Source organism: Typha angustifolia, chromosome 11 (assembly GCF_048772165.1).
Source record: "Typha angustifolia cultivar Huaian chromosome 11, ASM4877216v1, whole genome shotgun sequence".
NCBI classification, from domain to species: Eukaryota; Viridiplantae; Streptophyta; class Magnoliopsida; order Poales; family Typhaceae; genus Typha; species Typha angustifolia.
Genome location: NC_133249.1, coordinates 4,796,873 through 4,820,041, shown reverse-complemented (window position 1 = coordinate 4,820,041; position 23,169 = coordinate 4,796,873). Strand labels below are relative to the sequence as shown.

Below are 23,169 nucleotides of genomic sequence, written 5' to 3'. Positions count from 1 at the left end.
TAGCAGCAGCACCAATCTCTATGGCTATAATTTCTTTTAATAATTTATAATAGCCGATCATAAATAAAGCTTAAATTATATTCGAAATAGTTACAAAAAATTAAGATGACTTGATTTTGTAGTAGTTCTAAATTTTTTCTTTCAGTTTGTAACACTATCCAAATCAACTTTCTTGTCCAGAATCAATAGGTAATTTACAATGAATCATAGTGTATATATTAGTAGTTTAGTTAATTTTATAAATAATAAATAAAAAATTAGCGGAAAGGACCATCCGGTAGCTCTTTCATAGTTAAAATGTGTTAAAAAAAATTAATGAAGACGTATATTTCAAAATAGACAACAATTCATGGGTCAAAATATAATCGTTCCTTAGATTTATAAAGGGAAGTTAAATTATATTTTGTTGTATATATATATTTTTAATTAAAACGGACCTCAAAACTAGTTGACGTGAATCAATGTGATCATCTCCCTTTGAACACAAATATCTCCATCTTCACGGTTACCACGGGCCCCCATCGACGGTGCCCATACCGGGAGGGTAACCAGACCCAATCACTCGTAGCTTCACACTTGGGCCTGAGTGGGCCCGCGGCCACGAGGCGTCAGCCATGTTGTCGGGCCCACCTCATCCGCCTCGAGATTCGAGCTTCCCCTCCGAAACCAAAGTTACTTTTTCGAGCCTTCTCTGGTATAAAACGACACAGTTACGCAGATCGCGCGCCATATCGGCGACGGTGGGATGTCTCCTGCTCCCCGGATAGGATAAAAAAAGAAGTTATCCGCTCGCCTCTCCAATTCGCCTACTAGATCTCGCTACTGAGCTCGTCGAAGGCGAAGAAGAAGCGATCAACCGACGCCAGCTATCGGAGATAGAACGGCGGAGGATATCCGAGGTACTTATCCAAATCTCACTTCGCTATCCATCTAAGTTTTAGCTCCGATTCCGAGCTCGGCTTGGGAGGTTCTAGTAGGAGTCCGGCCTCCGAATGCTTCTTCTTTATGCCCGGTTGTGAGAAATTCCTTCAGTAAGGGTAAGTATGGGATCCGCTCCGGCCTCCGGGTTCAGAACTAGATAAGATGAATGGCGGAGAGGAGTGAGGAGGTCTAATTCCCAAAGCCACGTGTCACTTTCCTCCTTTCTCTTGCGTATCCAGGGGTACTATCGTCATTGCAAAATTTTGGCCGAATACTTGTTTTGGAAGGTACGTGGAGATTAGGGTGGTAATTATCTGCATACGTGCCAATTGGGGTGGAATAATTCGTGAATATATTTATTGTCCGCGTATTGGTCCGTGCATCGATCTCGGATTCCGTCCTAATCCAGTGAGGTAAAGTGCGGGCCCGCACTTAATTATGCCATATTTTAATTCTATATAATATATAGTATATTAGAGATCATAGCTTGCTTAGTTTCCCTGAAGACAACCGGGGGAGATTAGTGTCTGGTACTGTCCAATCTAAGTAAGGTGAGTCTCGCATGATCTCTATTTTATTTAGTATATAGCTCTCCCATGACCAAAAATTAGTAAATAGTAATCTAGAACTTGTTTCTATAACTAGGAAGAGTTTTTGTTTTATTACATGTAGAGCTTATGTTTATGTTAAGTTCCACGGATCATAGTTCATGAAGAGTAATATATACAAGTTTAAAGGATGCACAGAAATGGAGTTATATAAATATATTCTTGCAATTCTTAATCCCTTGGAAGAAGAAAACAAAGAAGATAAGGTAGGTTTTTTATGATATTTCTCAAAACGTAAAGGTGTTATGTGCAAATTGCCCTTTCTGGTCGTATTAATGTCCCTCTGACGCAGCAGAGAATGGAAGATCGTCCGTACAAGCCCTCAGCGACTCCTCTCATCCCGCAGCTGCCTCGTGATTCCCGCGGCTCCCTCGAGGTCTTCAACCCCTCGACCTTCTCCCCTCGGCCCCACCCGAGCCCCGCCTCCTCCTTCCCGACGTGGCATTCCCTCCCCGACTCGTCCCCGCCTCCTCCCGACGAGATCACGCCGGCATGGATGGCCATTTCTCCCCTTCCTCCTCCCGCAGCGGCCAAGAAAGCGGCCACTTCCACCACCTCCTCCTCGGCCGCGCCGGCGGACGACATCACGCCAGCATGGATGGCCATTTCTCCCCTTCCTCCTTACGCAGGGGCCAAGAAAGCGGCCACTTCCACCACCACCTCCTCCTCCGCAGCGCCGGCCGACGACATCACGCCAGCATGGATGGCCATTTCTCCCGTTCCTCCTTACGCAGCGGCCAAGAAAGATGCCACTTCCACCTCCTCCGCCGCTGCCGCCGTCGAGGCCGGTGCGGCGGCCGAGAGGGCGGCGGAGTGGGGTTTGGTGCTGCAGACCGATGAGGAGACGGGGAAGCCGCAGGGAGTCACTGTGCGGCGATCCGGCGACGAGGCGGGAGGGGTTAGGGTTTCGGGAAACTCGTACCGGAGCTCGGAGGACTCGGAGTACGGCGGATTTGGAGGAGGAGAGAGGAAGGAGAGGGGAGGAGGGATGCCTAGGGTTTCGGAGGAGCTGCGCGAGGCGCTCTCGGCGTTCCAGCAGTCGTTTGTTGTGTCGGACGCCACGAAGCCCAATTGCCCCGTCATGTATGCCAGCGCCGGATTCTTCAACATGACTGGATACACTTCCAAGGAGGTCGTCGGCCGTAACTGGTAATTGCTACTCCCTAATCTTAGTTTGCTGTTTCTTCTTTTACTCGATTCATCGGCAGTGTGCGTGTCTACTATTTACAGATCAATCCTCTGTTTTTGAGTTTTTGCTCAAGAAACCACTGTTAAATCTGACTCATGGGACTGGCATAAGGCATTAGCCTTTAGTAATGATAATATTTTTCTTCAATTCAAATTTATCTGGTATTTTGGGTTGATTACCAAGTTTCCCTTTGGGGAAATGCGTACCTTATTTCAGGCTGCGTGCGCTTTCGTAATTGTCTATGCATGAATAACTTATCCCATCTCTGTGGTCGAATAAACAAACTTTAGGGTGTTAAGCTTGTGTATGAACGACCTGTATTGCTAAAAGTTAGGATTTGAAATGAAGTTTTCCTAGAAAATAGCCATGAAGATATTTAGGAAGAGGTGTTGAGCAGTAGCCATGAATGTAATTTTTGTTTATAAATTCCTCTTTGATTTGACTAGATTTTAACTTACACTCATGTAGTTCAAACTTAAGCACTTAACCTCTCTATATGGTCTAAGCCGAGTTACAATTGTTAATTTTTTTTATATCCAAAACTAAATGGACAAATGCCCAAACTATCTGAACCATTATTAGTGCTAATATTTTCTCCCATAAGTAAGTTGCCACATAATCAAACTATCTGTATCATCATTAAATCAGACTATTATTTTTGTGAGGACAATGAAATCTTTTCACATCATTATTAATGCTTAACTAATCGGTTGCAACTTGGTCCATATCACAGGGGTTAAATACTTAATTTTAAAGTACATTGGAGTAAGTTGAAACTGGGTCAAATTACATGGGGGTAATCTATAATTTACCCTAAATTATGATATTGCTATGCTGGCGAAAAACTTACCCAAACCTATGAAGGAAGATAATCCATTGCATCAGATCAACCAGAATTACAGCTCCATATCTCATTGGGTTATTTGAGTTTCCTTTCTAGTTACATTGTGTGCTTTTGCTTCTGTATGATTGCAATATAAGTTCTGGTTATTGGTTGCTCTCTTAACATAGACATAACATTTCTTTATGACAAATTAAAATACACATACCATTTTTTTTCCTCTCATATGAGGCCATTTAATGGTGAACTAAAGATTGTTGCAGACTTTTAGTTCCTGCATGTGAATTTCATGTTCTTTTCTAGTATAGAGCCCTAAAATAAAATTTCCTGGTAGGTCATAACAAACTAATTTAGGAGCATCTGAAAGAGTTTTGATGCCATTTATTACTTCTTTCTTCATCTTTCTTGTTTCATATTTATATCTTAAGAGCACTTGTTTGCAGCCGGTTCCTTCAAGGAGCTGAAACCAGCCTCGAAGAGATTGCTAAGATAAAAGAAGCATTGGCAGCAGGAACAAATTACTGTGGCCGCATATTGAATTATAAGAAGGATGGCACACCATTCTGGAATCTTTTAACTATTGCACCCATCAAGGATGAGGAAGGGAATGTTCTCAAGTTTATTGGGTGAGTAACTGGTGGAACGTCGTGCTGCCTACTTAACAAAACTGTTATTGGACTGTGTTCATAGACAGAAAGGTAGAAGAATATGATTTTATTTTTTTGAAATAAAAACAAAAACCATTTTCTACCTTTGTGTCCTATGAATACAGTCCAATAACAGTGTACAAGGGAATTTATCAATTTTTATGTGTGATAGTGAAGCCTTAAACTGTTTATCATGAAAGCAGGTCATTAATTATCAATTGGTTCTTGCAGGATGCAAGTAGAGGTTAGTAAATACACTGAAGGGAATAAGGATACAATGGTCCGCCCCAATGGATTACCAGAGTCTTTGATCCGATATGATGGTATCATGTGATTTCAGTCTTTACCCCAGAATAAAAGATGTTAGTTATCACTTTCTAAATAACTGTCCATAGCAAAGTAGTTTCTAACACAGAATCTTGCAGCAAGGCAAAAGGATAAGGCCCACAGTTCAGTCTCTGACCTTGTATTGGCCGTAAAGCATCCTCGTGCAGTTTCAGAATCTTCAAACCATCCTTTCCCAAGGAAATCTGGAGATGCTGGAGAAATGTTAAGACCTGAATCATCTGATAGGAGAAACTCGGAAATTGCCACCCCAGCTAGACGCAATTCAGGTGGTGGAGTGAGAAGTTCATTGCAAAAGATCAGTGAACTACCAGAAAGGGGGAACAAAGGAAGAACATCAGGTCTACGTGCTTTTATGGGGTAGGCTTTGATGCACTGCCATCAGCAATTATGTTATCCATGCTAAAATTTTCTTCTTCTCTCATGTTCTTGTCATTTGGCTATTAGTTTTACTTAAGATAAACTTTCTGCACTTCGTGGCATCCTTTTAATGCTTACAAACTTTCTGTGGTTATACTGTTAAAACATGTGTTTAGATTGTTGACTTTAGCTTTAGCATAAACAATTTCCTGTGCTTTAGTAGTCTGCATGATTCTTTTCTTGTAATGTCTTCTAGAATTGCAGGAAAATCTGGTTTGCTCCTAGTTGACTTCATATTTTGTTGATCTCTAATATGCAGTAGTTGTTTATGTAGGGTATTTTCGTAAATAATATAAAATAAAATATGCTTAAATGATGCTGTTTAATTGAAAAAAATAGTGTTGCAGGAAAAATTGTTGGAAATCCGTTCAAACAAGATTTGAATCTGTTCGAATGAGATTTTACTGAGAGTAAATTCTATCCAATGTTCGAAAGCCATTTGAACAACTTTCAGGAAATAGTTTTTCTTGGTTGAAAGAAATGGTTCTATTTGGTCCAAAAGGTGCCATTTCGAATAGGATCTCTCCTACTACAAATAGATTCCTATTTCATCTTAGAAAACTTTTTAAATAAAGAGGAAGAAAGCATCTAAAGTATAAGAAAATAATTACACTCTTGATCATCTTTTATTCATACAAAAGCATTGATTTTCAATTTTCTTCTTGATCTTTGGGTTGGTGATTAGTCCCTAAGTTTCTTGGAAATACACTCCTTAGAAACTTGATTATGAGGACATTATATCTTGGAGATAAAATTTTCAAAAGTCCATCCGTACCTTGGTGGGAAAATTACTATTTTAAGGGAAGCTTCTAGCATCTTGCCTAAAAAACCCAGATTTTTGTTTTGATTCCATTCTACTTCACAAATTTTCCAACAGTTTATACCTCTCCACTAGGAAGGGAACCTCTGACCAACATATTGCACATTGTTCTGTAGGACTTCTTACTCTTGCCCATTTCTTTTCCTTTTCCTGGTATGCAGGCTTATTGGCATAGGCCATGCGAGTGTGAAAATGCATGACATGGAAGTTCCAATGGAGGAAGGCCCATTAATGGAAAGTGACGATGAAAGACCAGAGAGTTTTGATGATGAGACAAGGAAAAAAGAAATGAGAAGGGGTATTGATCTGGCTACAACACTGGAACGCATTGAGAAAAATTTCGTCATCACCGACCCAAGGTTGCCTGACAATCCTATTGTAAGTTTCAGTCAATTTCTAATTTTATTATTTTAGATCTATGTTGATAGTATTTGCTAGCATTATGATTTCAGAGGTATACAGAAGAGTCCAATTGCTTTTCTTGCAATCTTTCAGATATTTGCATCAGACAGTTTTCTGGAACTAACTGAATATAGTCGTGAAGAGATATTGGGAAGGAACTGCAGGTTTGTGATAATCTGAATGTAATATTTCACTGACTAGTGCTGCCCTTGATGCACTATCTTCCCTTGCCTAATCTTGAATCTCACTAGCTTCAGCTATTTGGAAACTCCGCAAAATCCCCAAACTTATTTTTTTCACTATTGTTTTTCTGTAACCTTGTAGATTCCTTCAAGGCCCTGAAACTGACCGAGAGACAGTTAAGAAGATAAGGGAAGCTATAGATAACCAGCGGGATGTAACTGTCCAGCTGATAAATTACACAAAAAGTGGTATGACAACCTTTCTTAATACACTTGACTTGGATCAAATCTGTAATGTCTGCTTCTCAATTAAGCTTCATTTAGATCTTTGCATTAATTTTGCTTTAGAAAATACTAAATAGATTCCAATTTTTCTCCCTTGATTCCTAAGCTAGACTCTAGAGGGACTTTAGAAAGATTGCTCCTAATTTCATGAACCTAAGGTAGTATGCTGCAATTGTTATGAACTTCCTAATGCTTCAACTTAAAAGTTATTCTTGTTTTCATATATTATTACTGTGGAATCACATGAGTTCTTGTCAGGTAAAAAGTTCTGGAACCTTTTTCACTTGCAACCAATGCGTGACCACAAGGTAGAATATAATGAGTTTGTATCTTCCTTGCTTCAGTAGTTGGGCATTCCTTTGGCTACTTCATCGCATGATTTGTGACCCATGTTCTTTATCATATTCCATAAACAGGGTGAAGTGCAGTATTTCATTGGGGTTCAGTTGGATGGCAGTGAGCATGTAGAGCCACTTCACAATTCTATTCCAGAGGACACTGCAAGAGAAAGCTCAAAGCTGGTTTGTAGTCTCATTTCTTGGACCCTTCTAGTATTTGCCAGAATTTTTGGTAAACCATGTTATTTACTGAAAATAATTGCCCTAGAGAGATTGAGTCACTCATATCACATCATTGGCGGTTGGTTGAAAATATGAAGACTTCATACTGCCTTATTGACTTCTTTTCTCTAGAGTGACTCATCAACAATGTTTCAGTAACTTGCTCTTATGCTGCATAAGTAACATCAGGTTACTAGAGATAGTGAAGGCTACTATACAAGTTTGATCTGAATCTCAAATGTTGTAAGATCAATGCTGGTTGTCATTCAATGACTACGTATAAATCGTGAAGCTTTTTCAGAATAGCTACTCCTTCGGGTTGGGCTTGGATTCAGATATGCGACAATCTTAATATAGTCTTTACCCTTTAGGTCTTCCAATTTATATTTTCTGCCAATATTGTTACCAGTCAGTATAGATTTCTCTCAGCCATTATTTTAAAGAATAATTGCATCGTGTCAATCAAACATTTCAGGTGAAGGAAACTGCAGATAATGTTGATGAAGCCGTCAGAGAACTTCCAGATGCTAATCTGGTAATATTCTTATATTTATCTTTTAATAATTTTAACGAGATATTTCTCAGAGTCTCAGACATTATCTGATAATGCTCAGAAACCTGAGGATCTATGGGCTAATCACTCTAAGGTTGTTCTACCAAAGCCTCATAAAAAGAACAACTCATCATGGAGAGCTATCCAGAAAGTATGTAATACTTGGAACTTTAATTTATATAGTATCATTAATTTTTGTTATAGTTCATATTCCTACTCTCAAGGATCATCTGTGTAAAGGATAGTGTTACATGATTTTTGAGGCTTGAAAATGAAATGTGACAATGTTTTATTCTGGAATTGTGCCTGCATAACATCTTCCTGGCAAAAGAAGTATAAATGGCACATGCATGATTATTGTTTTACTTTAACCTTATATTTATTACAACTTAAGCTTGTCATTTGGGCAAGATAAGGAAAAATTGGAGGGATAAAATGAGGATTTATCGTGAGATAAAGGAAGTTTTTATTCTAATATTTTGTTTTGGTGTTTGGTTGCAAAAAGAAAGATAAATGTTAAGATAAATATGGGATAAGATGGTGCTTGGTTATTATAGTTGGGATAAAAGATTAAAAAAAAAATCAAATTGATATTATTGTCATGTTCTTAGTTTAATGTAAATAGATATTTATTGTTTCTTTTTTTTCCTCCAAAAAAGATAGGAACTAGGCTTATAATTAAATAGATATTGTGAAATATTTAACAACTATTATATTATCATATCATGATTATTTTTAGACTTTCTGGTCCAAAAATAATTTAACTTAATTCACTATAATTTACACTATATAGATACTATCATGAATGGACTTCTTATATTAAAACATTTTCACTACGGGCATGTTATATTATATTGTGTTATAGTCACATTATAATTCAGTAATATATTCTAATATATTATAGTCACTTAAAATATATATATATTAAATAGTCTCATTACAATCTGGTAATTTAACTTTTTGAGAGGGGTAATTTGGTAATATAAAAAGTTGGGATAAATTGATATCTCAATTTCCTTATCCTAGCTAAAAGCTGAGATAAAAATATCCGGATAAGTAAAATGTATTCTGATTTCTTATTCCATTTACTTATCCTTATTTGATAAGGATTTTTGGAATAAAGGGGGATTTATTCCGGATAACCCCCCTTATTCCAATCAACCAAACGAGGCCTTAAGAAGATGGTGATTGGTGAGCTAACAACTGGTGGTACAGAAGTTTTCTTTCATCTTCTTTCCCTTGTTGGACTTCAACTTAAATTTAAAAAGTTGTCCTAAACTTTGTTCACAATAATAAGCACCACTAGCAATATATCTATTGTGTTTTTGCTTTTATGCTGAATTACTTTTAAGTAAGACGAATATCATATGCTTGGTCATCCTTTAAATAATAACTTTCCTTGATGTTGTGCTATGAGAACCAAGAATATAAGTTAGGAGTTTACTTATCTGATCTATGTTTTAGTTGGGTTTTGCGAGAACATTCTGTTGATATGTTTAAGAATATTCCTTCAGAAAGATTCAAATGACAAATATTATTACAGGTACTAGATAGTGGGGAAAAGATTGGGTTGAAACATTTTAGGCCTGTCAAACCACTAGGATCTGGTGACACTGGCAGGTATTGCAATTATCTCTGCTTGTTGAAATATTGTACCATATTATACCTTGAAATAAACAAATTTGTAGTAAAAATACTGTGTCTCGAGCAGAATTTGTTGTGCCACTTGTATATGTAACATAAAAGACAATTTACTGATTAGACTCTTAGGGTGAAGAAGTTGGCAAACATTTAAAATTTTCTTGAGAAGCGTGATTTTTTTCTTTTTAAGTTTTGTTATAGGAAAGGTGTATCCATATTACTTTGCCATACTTTGTGCTTAAGTATATGTATCTTCAACAAGATCTGAGTGGCAAATCAGTCTCTTTCCTTGGTCATACTGATGTATAATTAAATTTCTTTATGCATAGAAACTTAATCTTTGTAGTGTTTATACTAAGATGCCCGAGAAGGCTGTGATAAGTGAAGTCTGTGAAATGCTGTTTGGCAAGCATTCTATAATCTACACTATTCTGTTGATCCCTTACAGTTCTCATCTTTTTAGAGCCTAACATATATTAAATTGTCTCTTAGACTTCCTGGAACTTCGAAAAATCTCCAAATCTTTTGGATATGGTGGTGCTGGGAGTTTATTTATGTTGACAACACAAGGAGCTTATGGTCATTATGCAATGTATATCAATAATGCAATAATATTTGCCTTAATCAACTGGTGGACTATGAAAGTACTTCCTAGGTCCTAGTTGGTAATTGATCTGTTTATATTTTGCATTTTGGTCCTATCTGATCCGGAACTCTCCCCCAAAACTAGCATTCAATTGAAACAACCATAATAATAAATTTTCAATGTATGTATTAAATTCGAAGTTGGATTTGACTTGAATCCAACTTGTACTTGACCATATCATTTTCAATGCTTAAATGTTATTGGATTTTGTGTGATGTATTAAAAAAATAAAAAAATAAAACTATTTATCAAAAGAAGTGTGAAACTGACACAACGAAACTAGAACTGAAACAGATTGAAATTGACCGAAATGTTTTGTTTTTTAACCAAGCGAAACCCAAACCCAAACCGAAACTTCGAACTATGGTTTCAGGTCTATTCTTGGTTTAATTGGAAAAAGTTCGGGTTATTGTCAGCCTTGGATATTCCTGCTTTGCTGTTAATCAAAATAATCATAATTTTATGTCATACTTAAACCAGTTACCAAAGATCCCAATGAATCTTAACACCATTATAGACAAAATAAATTATGCATCTGTAGATATTTGTGCTTTCTTACATTGTTTTATCCTATGTTGTATCCTTATTAGCTGCTGGTATATGGAGAGTGACCAAAGAATATTATGCAGTGTATATGTTTTGCTGATCTTGTTATCCTGATACAAATTCATTCTTCATACTTTAGATATGTGCTTAGCTACACTCTTTTTCTGCATTGAGATGGTACATAGTCATTTTGATTGATTAACCGAACATAAAAATTGTTTGCCTTGAAATGGCAGCGTGCACTTGGTGGAGTTGTTGGAAACAGGGGAGTACTTTGCAATGAAGGCTATGGATAAAAATATTATGCTTAATCGCAACAAGGTTTGGAGACTTTTTGCTTTTATGGTTATCATATTGTAGGAAGATTAAAAGTATCTGGACTCTGGAGTGTTAGGATTTTAATTTTTAAACTAATAAGCCAGCATTTTTAGTTGATTATTGACATGTCTATGACTCTATTCATGAACCATCAAAGTTGCAGATTTCTAGAGTTGCAATGGCTCCATTAGCAATGACTTAGGAACAATATGAAGGCATTTGGTAGATATGTTAGACAAGTCTCATGCTATCATATATCAGGATGAATATATGCCATGGTACATATCCTCGTTACCTAGACTGGTTAAAGAAGTCATGTTCAAATTATAGTCCTAGACTCCAACTGAGTTGTAGCCCCTATAGAGTCAGATATGTTTTCTTAATATATTGGAAAGTACTTACTTGTGCTTGACAATTCAATTATAAGTTTCAAAATAAATTTTGGAAAGAATTATGAAATGATGCTATCCTTTTTTTCTCAGCTATTGCTCTTCTTTTCCTTGTTTAACTTGGACAGTAGCAAAGGAATTGTTCTTATTTTCTCTTTTTGGTAATACTTGTTGCATTGTAATGGATGAGTGGTGCTTTTTTAACTATTATCCCTCTTATTGTGATCCTATGACTGCAAACTTTTGTATGGGTTCAGCGTAACCCGCTGGAATTTGTGCTAACTATGTGAATCATCACCAGAAAGGCAGAAACTATGCACCCTTGCTTTTGTAAATCGTACTTCATAATCCCTCCCTCCAAGGATCTACCAAGCATGGATAGCCGTGTCGATTGGCATGCCCCATGTCGACCGGCACTTGCCGTGACAGTAATGGTGTCTGTGCCTATTCGATGCCGTTTATTCCCGTACATGTTCAATATCCATATTATATCATAAGAGAATTATAAAATTTCTATTTGTATGAATACTATGTGAGACCTTATAACGAGTAATACTATCAATGAATGAATTTTGAAGAATATCAATAGTATTTCATACAACATTCTCGTGTTATTCTTGTGCTGGCAAATGAAGTCTTTGATCATCCTCATCATTTTATGTTCAATAAGATATTAATTTTTAATTATTAAACTATTATCAATTAATATTATGTATTTAATTATATTATAGAGTATTCAATCATTAATATTAGTTTTAATGAATGTTTTCAATCATAGTATGGGTTGAATAGTATTTATATTTAATTGTTACTTTATCTTTAAGGATAATGGTAACTCTACCATTAACTAGTTCATTTTTATTTATTAATTTCATAGTATTAGAAATACATGTCATACCGAAATAGAATTTGTAACTTCCTATTTTTTTGCCTAGCAAGCAAAGATCTACCTCTGATCCTACTCACATTGGACCTAGTGCTTGGGTAGTTTAGCCAATAGTAGGTCAAGAAATATTAAACGGTAATGTGGACGAGGGTTTTTGAAGAATACAAATAACCTTCGATTTTTTTTAATAAGTCATTTACAAAAATAATCTAAAGATTAAGCATTATAATGTAGGTTTTGAACTTTTAATATATATATTTAAAATTTTAAACTAAAAACTAAAAATTGACATATCAAAGATCCTTTTATTTTTAAATATTTTAAAAAATTTATTAAAAATATTATAAACGCATGCTAGTGGCACGCAGGGGTGTGCCACTTGTACAATAGGGCACGCCACTGGCACGACCATCGTTGCTACTAAGTAGCACCATTTATAGCCTGACGTAGTTAGGAAAATGGTGGGGAACAAAGAAACTTCAATTAGAGGAAAATACGGTATGGATTTGTCAGTGTATTAAAAGGTGGCCACATATTATAGGCAGTTGCCCCACTACCTAGTGCCTAGGCAGAAGGCGGGCACCAAGATGGTGTAGTCTTTTAATATATAAAAAAATAAAATAATTATATATGATGTATAATACATTCTAATATAGCTAGAATCACAAGAGCAACAAAATTAACACCAAGATTATAAGTAGCTAAAAATTTAGGATCATAACTAATCTTTTTTCTCTTTTAACAATTATTGAGATCATAAAAAACTAGAAAATTAGAAATCCCCATACTACCCTTCAATACTCCTATCAAATGCTAGCCTGTCATCCATTTATAGCAGGGCAAAACTGAAAATATAGGAAAAAAAATGAAAAAGAGGGAAGTAGAGAGATGGATCAGCATCTCTACTTTCTAAGGCAGCAAAGCGAAGAGACAAAAGTGTGATCAGTAATTTTTGTAGCTCTATTATATAACTAGCATTCCAAACTTTCATGGCAGGCCCTCTCTTGCTTGATGACAATGAAGAAGGTTCGGCTGAGTGAATTGAATCAATTGATTTTGGAATTCCCTGCCAACCTGTATCGAATGTTTGGAAATGAGATACACAAAGAATTCCCTGCCAACCGGTATTGAATGTTTAGAAATTAGATATGACAAATAATAATAGTCAAAATAGGGGCTTGCTATGAAACTTATGAAAATATTATGCAGGACCCATGAACACCTACAACCATTTTTCCATTTGCCCCAATATTAGAAAAAATATTTATTGTCCTGTTAAATTCTGTCTGACAATGAGTCGCCATTATTCAGGATCTTTTCCTAACAATGTGGTTGACTGAAGCACAACTTGAACCCTTGAAGTTGAGGAGATTCCATGGAAGAATTGATGGTGATTTTTAGTTGTCTATCAACTCGGCAACAACCTATAGAATTTAGTACTTGGTTCTTGACCAATAACAAATGGGTGAGAGAGAGAGAGAGCCTTGCCGTGAACCTAATCCTAGTTGACAGACAATGTGAGTTGTCTTTTTCTCTTTTGTATAAATTTTGTTTAACACTCTGTCATTTTCACTGTTTCTAAAGTGATCCCTCTATTTTCATAAAAATGATCAAATAACATGCTAGATCAACTCTACTTAACAAATTATAACTGTAAGGTATTAAAAAAGAGAATCTCCATTTATTTTGAATTTATATTTTCACAAACCCAGTTTGCGCTTGTGTTTTCATTCAAATCCTACCATTGCGTCCTTCTTTCTTTCTTCAAATAATTGTTGGAATGCTCAGTTTAGATGGGTTTGGTCTGATTTAAGTCTGATTTGTATTTTTTGTCCTAATCAGGTTAGAGCAGGGGTAATTTTGGCTACGGCAAGTTAACCAAGGTCTAAGTTTTAAAACTATTAGCAAAACAAAATTATAGGTGTTATCTGACCATTTATAGGGAAATGCAGGTTTCATATTAGAAATATTGAAATGGAAGTGTGAAGCATAATGAGTCAATAATGCTGTGTGTGAAATGAGAAAGTTCCTTTTCTTTTTTGCCTTACTGCAATTTAGACTCATGCTATCAGGAGCAACCCACCAAAAGTGCCTGATGTAAAGAGGAGTCTAAGTCTAGGCAAAGGAGAAACATGATTGTTTTGATATAGAGACTAGTTTTTCTCTGCAAGAAACAAATAAACTAAGAACCAAATGAAATATTGATTGCTGCATTATTCTACTTTGACCTTTTTAAGTAACAATACTATCTTTAGGTAGTAATACCTACTCTTAAGTTTCACTTTTCAGTAGTGCATGCATCTTCTTGACAAATTATGGTCTCTGTCTGTCATCTAGAATTTGGTGCTCCTGAATCTAGACTGCTATCAGGAGTCTGTCATCAAATTTTGTAGGCCATCAACCAGTTACAAAGTTTTGTTTAGTCTCTTTAAGATTAAGTAAACAGCTAGCATTTCTCAGGTTGCATGTTAATCTTAGTTTTAGCTAGTGGTCATCTGGTGGATTTAACGAGTCTGCAAGTCTACTAGAGTTATCCTTTCTCTCAATTTTATTTCAAATCTTCTATGTACTCGTTGCTTATCATATTTGACCTCATTATTGTTTGTATGATATATTACATTTAAATGATTTATGCTAGTCATGGTGCATTATTGTTTTTCACTGAACTGTCTTTGTCTTTTTTGTAGGTCCATAGAGCTTCTGCGGAAAGAGCAATACTTAATATCTTGGATCACCCTTTCCTTCCTACATTATATGCATCTTTTCAGGTTTGTTAGTTCTGCGTGTTTTTGTATTATTTAACTAAGAAAAACTAAGCCTTTAATTTATCTGCTTGTCTGAGCATATTGCGTGGTCATTTCAATGGATAAAAGGATACAATTATTTCTTAACAAACTGAGATTTTAATTATGCTCCATCAATTGGAATTCTGCATAAAACTCTCTATATTATCATGTAGGCTCTTATGGCTAAAATACATTTGCAGGCTATTCAACGACATTTTCTATACTTGGTTTACCTAGTTGGAGCTAAATATTGTGAAATGGCATGTTCTTATAATGATGCCCTATCTACATTGAGACAACATCATCTTTTCATGCAATTGCTAGAAATAAAGCTATCACAGTCCGAGTACATGGTTTACTTGTAGAGAAAGTGGAATTGGCAAGGAGAAGATTCCAATAACCGTTCTATGTTTCAATATAATCCATAGTAAGGTTTATATCCTAAGCCTATTTGAAGCTAGGCATTAGATAGAGTGCATAACAACTTAGGAGCTTAATTGTTCTGCAATAGGATTTGAATTTCATATAATGGCCAATTTGAAAATTAGGGATAAGAGAAACTATTGGCATTATATAAACTAGAACTTTTTTCCGATAAGATTCAAGTTTTGCTAATGTTTGTATCATCATTCATTAATGCATGTTCTGTTCTGTTCTTTAATCTTAAGCTTTTCAGTTTGACTAAACTGCAGTCTTGACAGATTTCTTTCATCATTACAAAGGCAATTACTTTTATCTCAGATGTTACAGATAAGCTTACTTTTGTACTATTTGCAGACTAAGACACATGTATGTCTAATAACCGACTATTGCCCTGGTGGAGAGCTCTTTCTGCTACTAGACAGGCAACCTCTTAAGGTCCTCAGGGAGGATGCTGTTAGGTGGTGCTTTTCCTTACAAATGAGTATACAATGATTGATAAAATATCTGGTGTTATCTTTGTGGCATTTAGCGGTTGTAATAAAACAAATCATGCATAAGAAAGAGATCAATGCGTTTTGGTTATTTATTATTTAGCCAAACTCATTTCATAACTCTGTATTTGGATAATTGACCTGATAAAAATAGGTGTTATTAATAGATTGGGAGTTGTGGCTTCTTGTTGTAATGGATGCATTTTCTTATATTTATATTTTTTTTACATTTATTACTTTTCTTTTTATTTGTTTATTTCCTCAACCTCACAATTCTAGCGATATTATTTATTACATAGCTTCCCTAGTCCTAACTACCTAACTCCCACTCATGCATATAAGAAAAAAATTTCCACTTCTCATTCTATTGACAAGTTTGTCATGTATGTAATAAAAGATCTGCATTTTGAACTATTATACATTATCATACCCATATATCTGACTAGTTATTTTTGGTATTTCACTTGAATATTACATGTTTAGCAGGACACTCAAGAATTTTGGTTATAAAACTTTGTGGCTGTCATTTTGATTACAAAGTACTTTTCCTATCGATGACTGATGGTGGAAACTTTTGATGAATACAGATTCTATGCGGCAGAAGTGGTTGTGGCACTCGAGTATCTACACTGTCAAGGTAGGGAACCTTGTTTTATCTAGCCTTAGATTATTGTATAGAAAGAGAAATGTGCCAAAAATTTACCAACAGTTACTACTATAGAGAGCTAAGCTCTGGCCATGCTGAACAGTGCCGGTGGGTACATGAAAATATCAGCACTTGATGCACAGAAATATCTTACTAGTCCCTTGTATTGACGTGCATCAGTGTCATGCCAATTTTGTGCGAACTTGATCAAGTCAGCAGCCTGTTCATATACTGGTTTGTTTGGCGCAGGGACGTGCTAACACATGCCAACAGCTTACTAAATTGACATCCCACAATAAAGCAGCTTTTGATTGTTTACAAACTTCTTGTCTGATTGCTGGAACCTGGGACCTCAATGTTTATAAATTTGTTTCCCTGTTAAATACAAATGCCCTCTTATTAGCTCTCCTATTTTCCGCTTTACTAAAGTAATATTCAGTCAGAAACTCAGAATTAGAAGCTTTAAGTGACAAGGTAACAATCAATTTCAATAGTGAAGCCTACCAGTCTGGTATCTGATGGTTTGGATCTTTTTTGCAGGCATAATCTATCGTGACCTAAAGCCAGAAAATATATTACTTCAGAGTGATGGGCACATCTCTCTGACAGATTTCGATCTCTCAATTTTGACATCATGCAAACCACAGGTGCTTAAGTACTCTGGTGCTTTGTTCTTGCCTCTTTTTCATTCTCTCAAGATGTTATGTTGTAATATTCGACGGCTAACACTTTGCAAACTTATGTATGACATGGATACTTGAAATTGAAGCTTTTTGCATGGTGTCATTAATTGCTTTGACACATTAAGTTTAAGTTGACAGCAAATGCCATTGAAAGTATTGAGTCTAAGTCACTCTTCCATGTTGACTGTCTTTTTGAATATGATATTGCTGTGTTTCTATCAAACTCTTTGTTGCATTAAATATATTATCGCTGTTAAATATTTTCTGCCAGATGGCGGACTTTCAACTAATTGAGAAAATGCCATCTTTTTGCAGCTTTCCTATATGTTTTTCTTTTTTTCTATCAGCTACACTAATGCCACCATAATTCTTTTCTAGATCATGATTCCAGACATGCAGGTTAAGAAAAAGGCACCGAAAGGAAGAATTCCTCCGGTTTTCATAGCTGAACCAATAAGAGCGTCAAATTCATTCGTTGGGACTGAAGAATACATTGCACCAGTATGTCTTGCCACCTTTTAAATAGTTTTTCTTTTAATCTTTTAATAGAACTTATTTATCAATATTCTTATTGTCATTTTTGAAACAGTTCATATATTTTAGTGCAATAAGTTAGTTCCTGGTCAGGCCAAATTTTGTGACACTACAAAGGCAGGCACCGTGTGCTTTCACTTATCCTATTAATATTGTTCCACATTTACTAGTCCTAACCTTCTTTTCCTGACATTATAGATATGGACCATATGGTTTCCTTATTCTACCTTTGCTGCTTCAGCGTGGTTTTTCTGCAAATGATAAACCACACAATAATTGGAAGAAAAACACAATAGAGAAATAATCCACAGCAAACATGATTCACACGGTTCATTTCTATGGTACATTGACGGGACACTAGTAAGCATGTCCACCATCATTTTGGAAGATGCAAGAATGAGAAGATACCATGAAAACAAGAGAGTTGTACCATGATAAGAGAATACATACAGTTTGAAGTTTGAGCATAGTGAAACTTGCAAATGAAAAATTATTTCTTCAAAACTCACTATTTCATCTCTAAAAACTCAAATATGCTGGGTAAACATAATTTATATTGTATAGGAATTGAAGCATAAAAACATTTTGATGTCTCATATATGAGTATAGAGTGCATGTGCATATACCAGTATGCATCCATTCATCTATTAGGAACATCAAGGAATGCTGACATCTTCTCTCTCTCTCTCTCTCTCTCTCTCTCTCTCTCTCTCTCTCTCTGATTTCTTAGCCTTCTTATGTTATTAATATGTAAAGGTTCATGCAGGAGATTATCACTGGATCGGGCCATACAAGTGCAGTTGACTGGTGGGCGCTTGGTAAGTTTACTACTTTAAACATGTTAAGCTGTCTGGTAACAAAGTGCTTTGCTCTAATTGTATGATCTATTATTGTTCTAATTATGAGATAATTGCATACACTACTAGGATCCAAATCAAGGTTTCAAAATTTGGTATCGGGATAGGGATCTACCGTTAGAAAAAATGATACATATAAATCGTATTGGATGTATTTGTCGTATTGGCCGCCCATATCGGATGAGTTATTTTTAATTATGTAAAATTCTAGATATAATTTAAAATGCAAAAAAAATTCTAAAAAATAACAAAAAATTAATATAATAAAAATTAGTCATTTTGAAGCCTAAACGCGAAAGAAAAAACTCACTCAAAACTATAATGAAATTTGTTGAAATTTAATAAATCTTTATACTTGTAAATTGCTACTACAGAACAACTGTGAAGAGAGATCTCTCTTTAATGTTGTTCTGTAGCAATAAGAAAAGATGAGTTAAAAATTAGGTAAAAAAGAGAAATGAGAAATGAGAAATGATAAGAAAAAAAAATACTCACCTAAGTCTACCAAAGTATGGAGTAGCCAGAGGGGCTTACCGGATCGACCACCGAATAAATTAGATGAAATGTGAGAGTGGGAGAGAGTGTATGTGACAAAAAATTGGTAAAAACTAAATATTTGAAAAGAATGTAGTGAAGAACGTTAATTGCTTATGTCTCCTAAGTTAGATACATTTTAAATTTGACTTGAATATTAAAAAGTTTTAGTCTCAGTCTATTCAACCGATGCGGTCGAAACCAACCAATCTTGGTTTCAGGTCCAAATCGAAATCTTATTCTGGAAAGAATTTTGTTTAATTAGATTTCTTTTTTTCTTTAGGCGCAACATGAGAATAGTGAAAGATGGTATATAAATATTGTAGAGATATCCATATGCATGGTTATCCTCTTTCCAAGTCACGATTCATAGGTTGCATCTGTTGATGTAGTCATGCATTCCTTATATTGTGTGAGAGGGATAATATTCGTTGTATTATAAAATATATATATTCATCTCTTAATGAGAAAGAACACAAGAAAGCTTTATTCTCGTAAAATGGTATCACAACAGTAGGTTCTGAGTTCGAACTTTGTTAGGTCTACCTTGTTAATTAAATAAAAGTTCACCTATTTAAGACAAGTTTTCTTCTTGGGCTGTTAAAAAATGTTAGGAATATAAAATATAAAAGTCATAGTTCTCTAGCAACTTAAGATTTTAGAGTAAATAGTAAGTTAATAGAAATAAAAAGCAATTCATATGGTTCCGTGAGCTTCACTCTAGTAGCAGTTACCACTTACCAGTACTTGATATTTTCCACTATATGTTTGGTTCATTAAAACATAATCTTTAAAAGATTTCAATACTGAACATATGGTTTTATAATGTGGTAAGCTCATACTTTTGTCTGTCCCAAATTTCATACCAGTACTCTTTATTTCCTAGATTCCTTTCTTTTTTCTTTCTTGAAGCTTATGTATATTCAATATTCTGCAATGTGTATTTAGTATTGTCTTTTTACATCAGTTACTGTTAATTTGACCTCTGTTGCAATCATCTGCTAATCTTGTTTAACTATCGAAGTTATCATATTTGATTCTAACGCTAGTTCTTTTTCCTTTTTCTCTTTTCTCCAAATGACTACCATAACAGGGATCCTTCTTTATGAGATGTTCTATGGCTATACACCATTTAGAGGGAAAACAAGGCAGAAGACATTTGCTAATATTCTTCATAAAGATCTTAAATTTCCTGGAAGTATTCCAGTGAGTATTTTCATCAGCTTTTTAGTACATAATATATTTCTCTGTTATGCTTAACATGTCAGCTCTCAGGTACTCCTCTTTTCTTTTCTTTTTCTTTTTCTTTTTTTCTTCTCCAAAATAGAAAAGAATTACATCTAATTTATCCTTTACCTCCTTGTATGATGTGATATCTGTTCTGATTATGATGAGATGATTTTCTAGCTATAAATCTTTCACTAAAATTTGGAAATTCATCCAACACTTACGCTGATATAGAGATCATAAACTGGAATTTAGATATGCTTCCATTCAAGGATTGCTGTGCCGGTGCAGTATCGGCACATGGCATGAGGGGTGCTGCACAGCACCCCTCCTCTGACCTCCTAGCAGTGATCCACAATTGTGAATGGCTAGTGGAAGGGTGGAGGAGACGATGGTGAAGAGGATAGGAAAGGTGGTAATTGAAGTGATAGAGAAGGCCATGTCCGGAAAAGTGTCTGACCTGAACCTGAGTGCCATCATGAATTGAAGTTGAAGGACACCCTCTGACGAGGCATCTAGCATGAGGAGGAAGATGATCCACCCAAGCAGATCGTTTCCTAAGTTAGATCTGCTTTGCAGATCCTAACTCAAATCCGCAGATCATTTATATTTTACAACCCCCTACTATTCCTAATCTTCTCCACGAGGCTAGGGCACAATCAATGAGAAGAGACGGCAGTGGCGAGGGCGGCGATGGCTAGAGCAGCAATGGCAAGGGCAGCGACAGTGAGGGTGGCGATAAAATACTATCTTTCTCTCTCTCCCTCTCCTTTTCTTTTCCTTTCTTGCATGGGCCAGCAGTGGATCCTCTGTTCTTGCGGCATAGTTGGTGGTTGGCCTGGATTGTGCTGGTGGCATGGCAATCCTTTCCATGGCTTATTTACCACCAAAAAAATATGGTGTTCTCAACTTGTGCATCAATCATGGCAGCTTTGTGATGGATCTCTTATACCTTCTATCTGTTCCGATGGAGATCAGCAAGTTTCTTTTTTGGCAATTTATCCTGGACATGAATAATTTCTGCATTCTATACATGGTAAAATAAAAGGACAAAATGTACAGTGATTGAAGAGCTTTCTAGTGCAAGTGTTTTATACTTTCTTATTAAGTTGAGGCATTTGTAGCCTTACTGCAGTTTCTGTACACATAAGAAACTATTCTGGAGTGTAATCTCAAACTGTAGGATAAGTTCCCTAGTTGTTTGCTCACTACACAATAGATCATAGGTAAGTCTTGAGCAGGTTAATAACACCTTTTCTTTTTTTGTGCAGGTAAGTCTTCCAGCAAGGCTTTTGATGTATCGTTTGATGCATAGGGATCCTAGAAATAGATTGGGTTCTTTTGAAGGAGCAAATGAGATTAAACAGCATCCATTTTTTCGGGGCATCAATTGGGCTCTTGTTCGCTGCAAGGTCAGATTCTTACTCATAAATTAAAATTCAGTTCATAAAAGTACTTTTTTTTTAAAAAAAATTCCATCAGTAACAACATTGTATTGCATCACAGAAAGCTTTTCTCTCTATTCTTCATGCGGATAAGTTCACTGACAATTCTACTTCTTGTCCTTAACTATACTGAAGGCCAGATTTAATAGAAACTCCAATGCCTTTCTGGATACCCTGCTTAGGTTGCCTTAAATCTAGGAAAAAAATGGAAAGAAACAATACCTGCATTGTGCCTAAGGATACGAGTATGTATATCAGGTCAGGTACAGCATTTGCAGAATCCAGATCTACTTGATATTTGAAATTCTGAATATGTTAGATATATTGAACCTAAATTTGATCCATGCATATTAACTTCACATAGAATTGGAATTTAAAATTTATGTTATTATTCCATAAAAGAAGCTTAAGACATGTATGAACTTTGGGGACATATATTATACAAGAAATAAGTACATAAGCAGTATCAAGGCATTATTGACAAAAATTGCACTTCTAAAGCGATAAGGCCATGTAAGTTGGCCTGGAAGTTAGAAATAGAGAAGCACTAGAGAAGGCATTGCTAAAGTGGACATATTGTAAATTTGGAGAACACGATGAGTTCTACTGTATTGAGCTTGTGGTTCTGAATAAAATGATATAGGCATTGAGCATGCAAAATTCGAGCATAAGTATGAAGGAGATGATTTATTAGCAACTTAAATGAGATAGGCACCTCTTGATTTTTCAGACATTTGGACTCTTTTCATAAAGTGTTTAAATTGAAACAAGAAATCCTAGTAAGCTGTCATCCCATTCTTTTCAAAAGAGAAGCGAATGCAACATAACATGTGCATGGGCTTTATAGGGTGATTTTTTACGGTATGACATTTTTAGAGAGGAAGATGTGACATTTTATAACTACATTATCTTTATACCATCTGCTTGTTCTTGTGATTCCAATGGATAGTGCCTTTGCATTGATCAGGTTCCTCCTAAGCTTGATGCACCACTATTTGAGACAGATGTAGCAAAGGGAGCTAAATTTGCAGACGAAAGTAATCATACAGATGTCTTCTGAGGGTAGATGCAGATTCCAAAAGTGCTGCCATCTCCAAGTTTATCCGAGTATCCCTGTGTCACTTTTAGCGTTGTTGACTTCATACAGCTTTGCTTTAGTCATTTTGAATGTACACAGTGCGCCTCTCTTTCTTCAATCTGTATTCTTGTGCAACCTTTGTATCATTGTTCCATATTTATTTCATCAAGATCTGCTGCTTTTCGTCAAAAGCATCACGCCATTGTTCAGAAGTTCTCAACTTCACGGTGCAGCTTTTTTAGTAGTTTTATGTTTGATCGGTTCCG

General features: G+C 35.7%; 1 protein-coding gene across 4 annotated transcripts; it reads left to right on the top strand.

Moving 5' to 3' along the window:
- Positions 1–684: 684 nt before the first annotated feature.
- LOC140770697 (phototropin-1A-like) lies at positions 685–23,115 on the top strand. Of its 4 annotated transcripts, none has more exons than XM_073111951.1 (23): positions 685–899; positions 1,825–2,678; positions 4,003–4,185; positions 4,438–4,529; positions 4,632–4,911; positions 5,953–6,169; positions 6,287–6,357; positions 6,518–6,624; positions 6,919–6,968; positions 7,077–7,181; positions 7,696–7,755; positions 7,835–7,924; positions 9,317–9,393; positions 10,843–10,927; positions 14,887–14,967; positions 15,763–15,866; positions 16,487–16,536; positions 17,086–17,192; positions 17,607–17,729; positions 18,529–18,580; positions 20,247–20,359; positions 21,652–21,792; positions 22,793–23,115. In XM_073111951.1, the coding sequence occupies exons 2-23, from the start codon at positions 1,828–1,830 to the stop codon at positions 22,883–22,885; spliced, it is 3,132 nt and encodes a 1,043-aa protein (XP_072968052.1). In that variant the 5' UTR covers positions 685–899; positions 1,825–1,827; the 3' UTR covers positions 22,886–23,115. The 4 variants fall into 4 exon arrangements, with proteins under 4 accessions (XP_072968052.1, XP_072968053.1, XP_072968055.1 ...); XM_073111952.1 differs by having other exon boundaries at positions 689–899; positions 1,822–2,678; XM_073111954.1 differs by lacking the exon at positions 685–899 and adding an exon at positions 945–1,334.
- Positions 23,116–23,169: the final 54 nt, after the last annotated feature.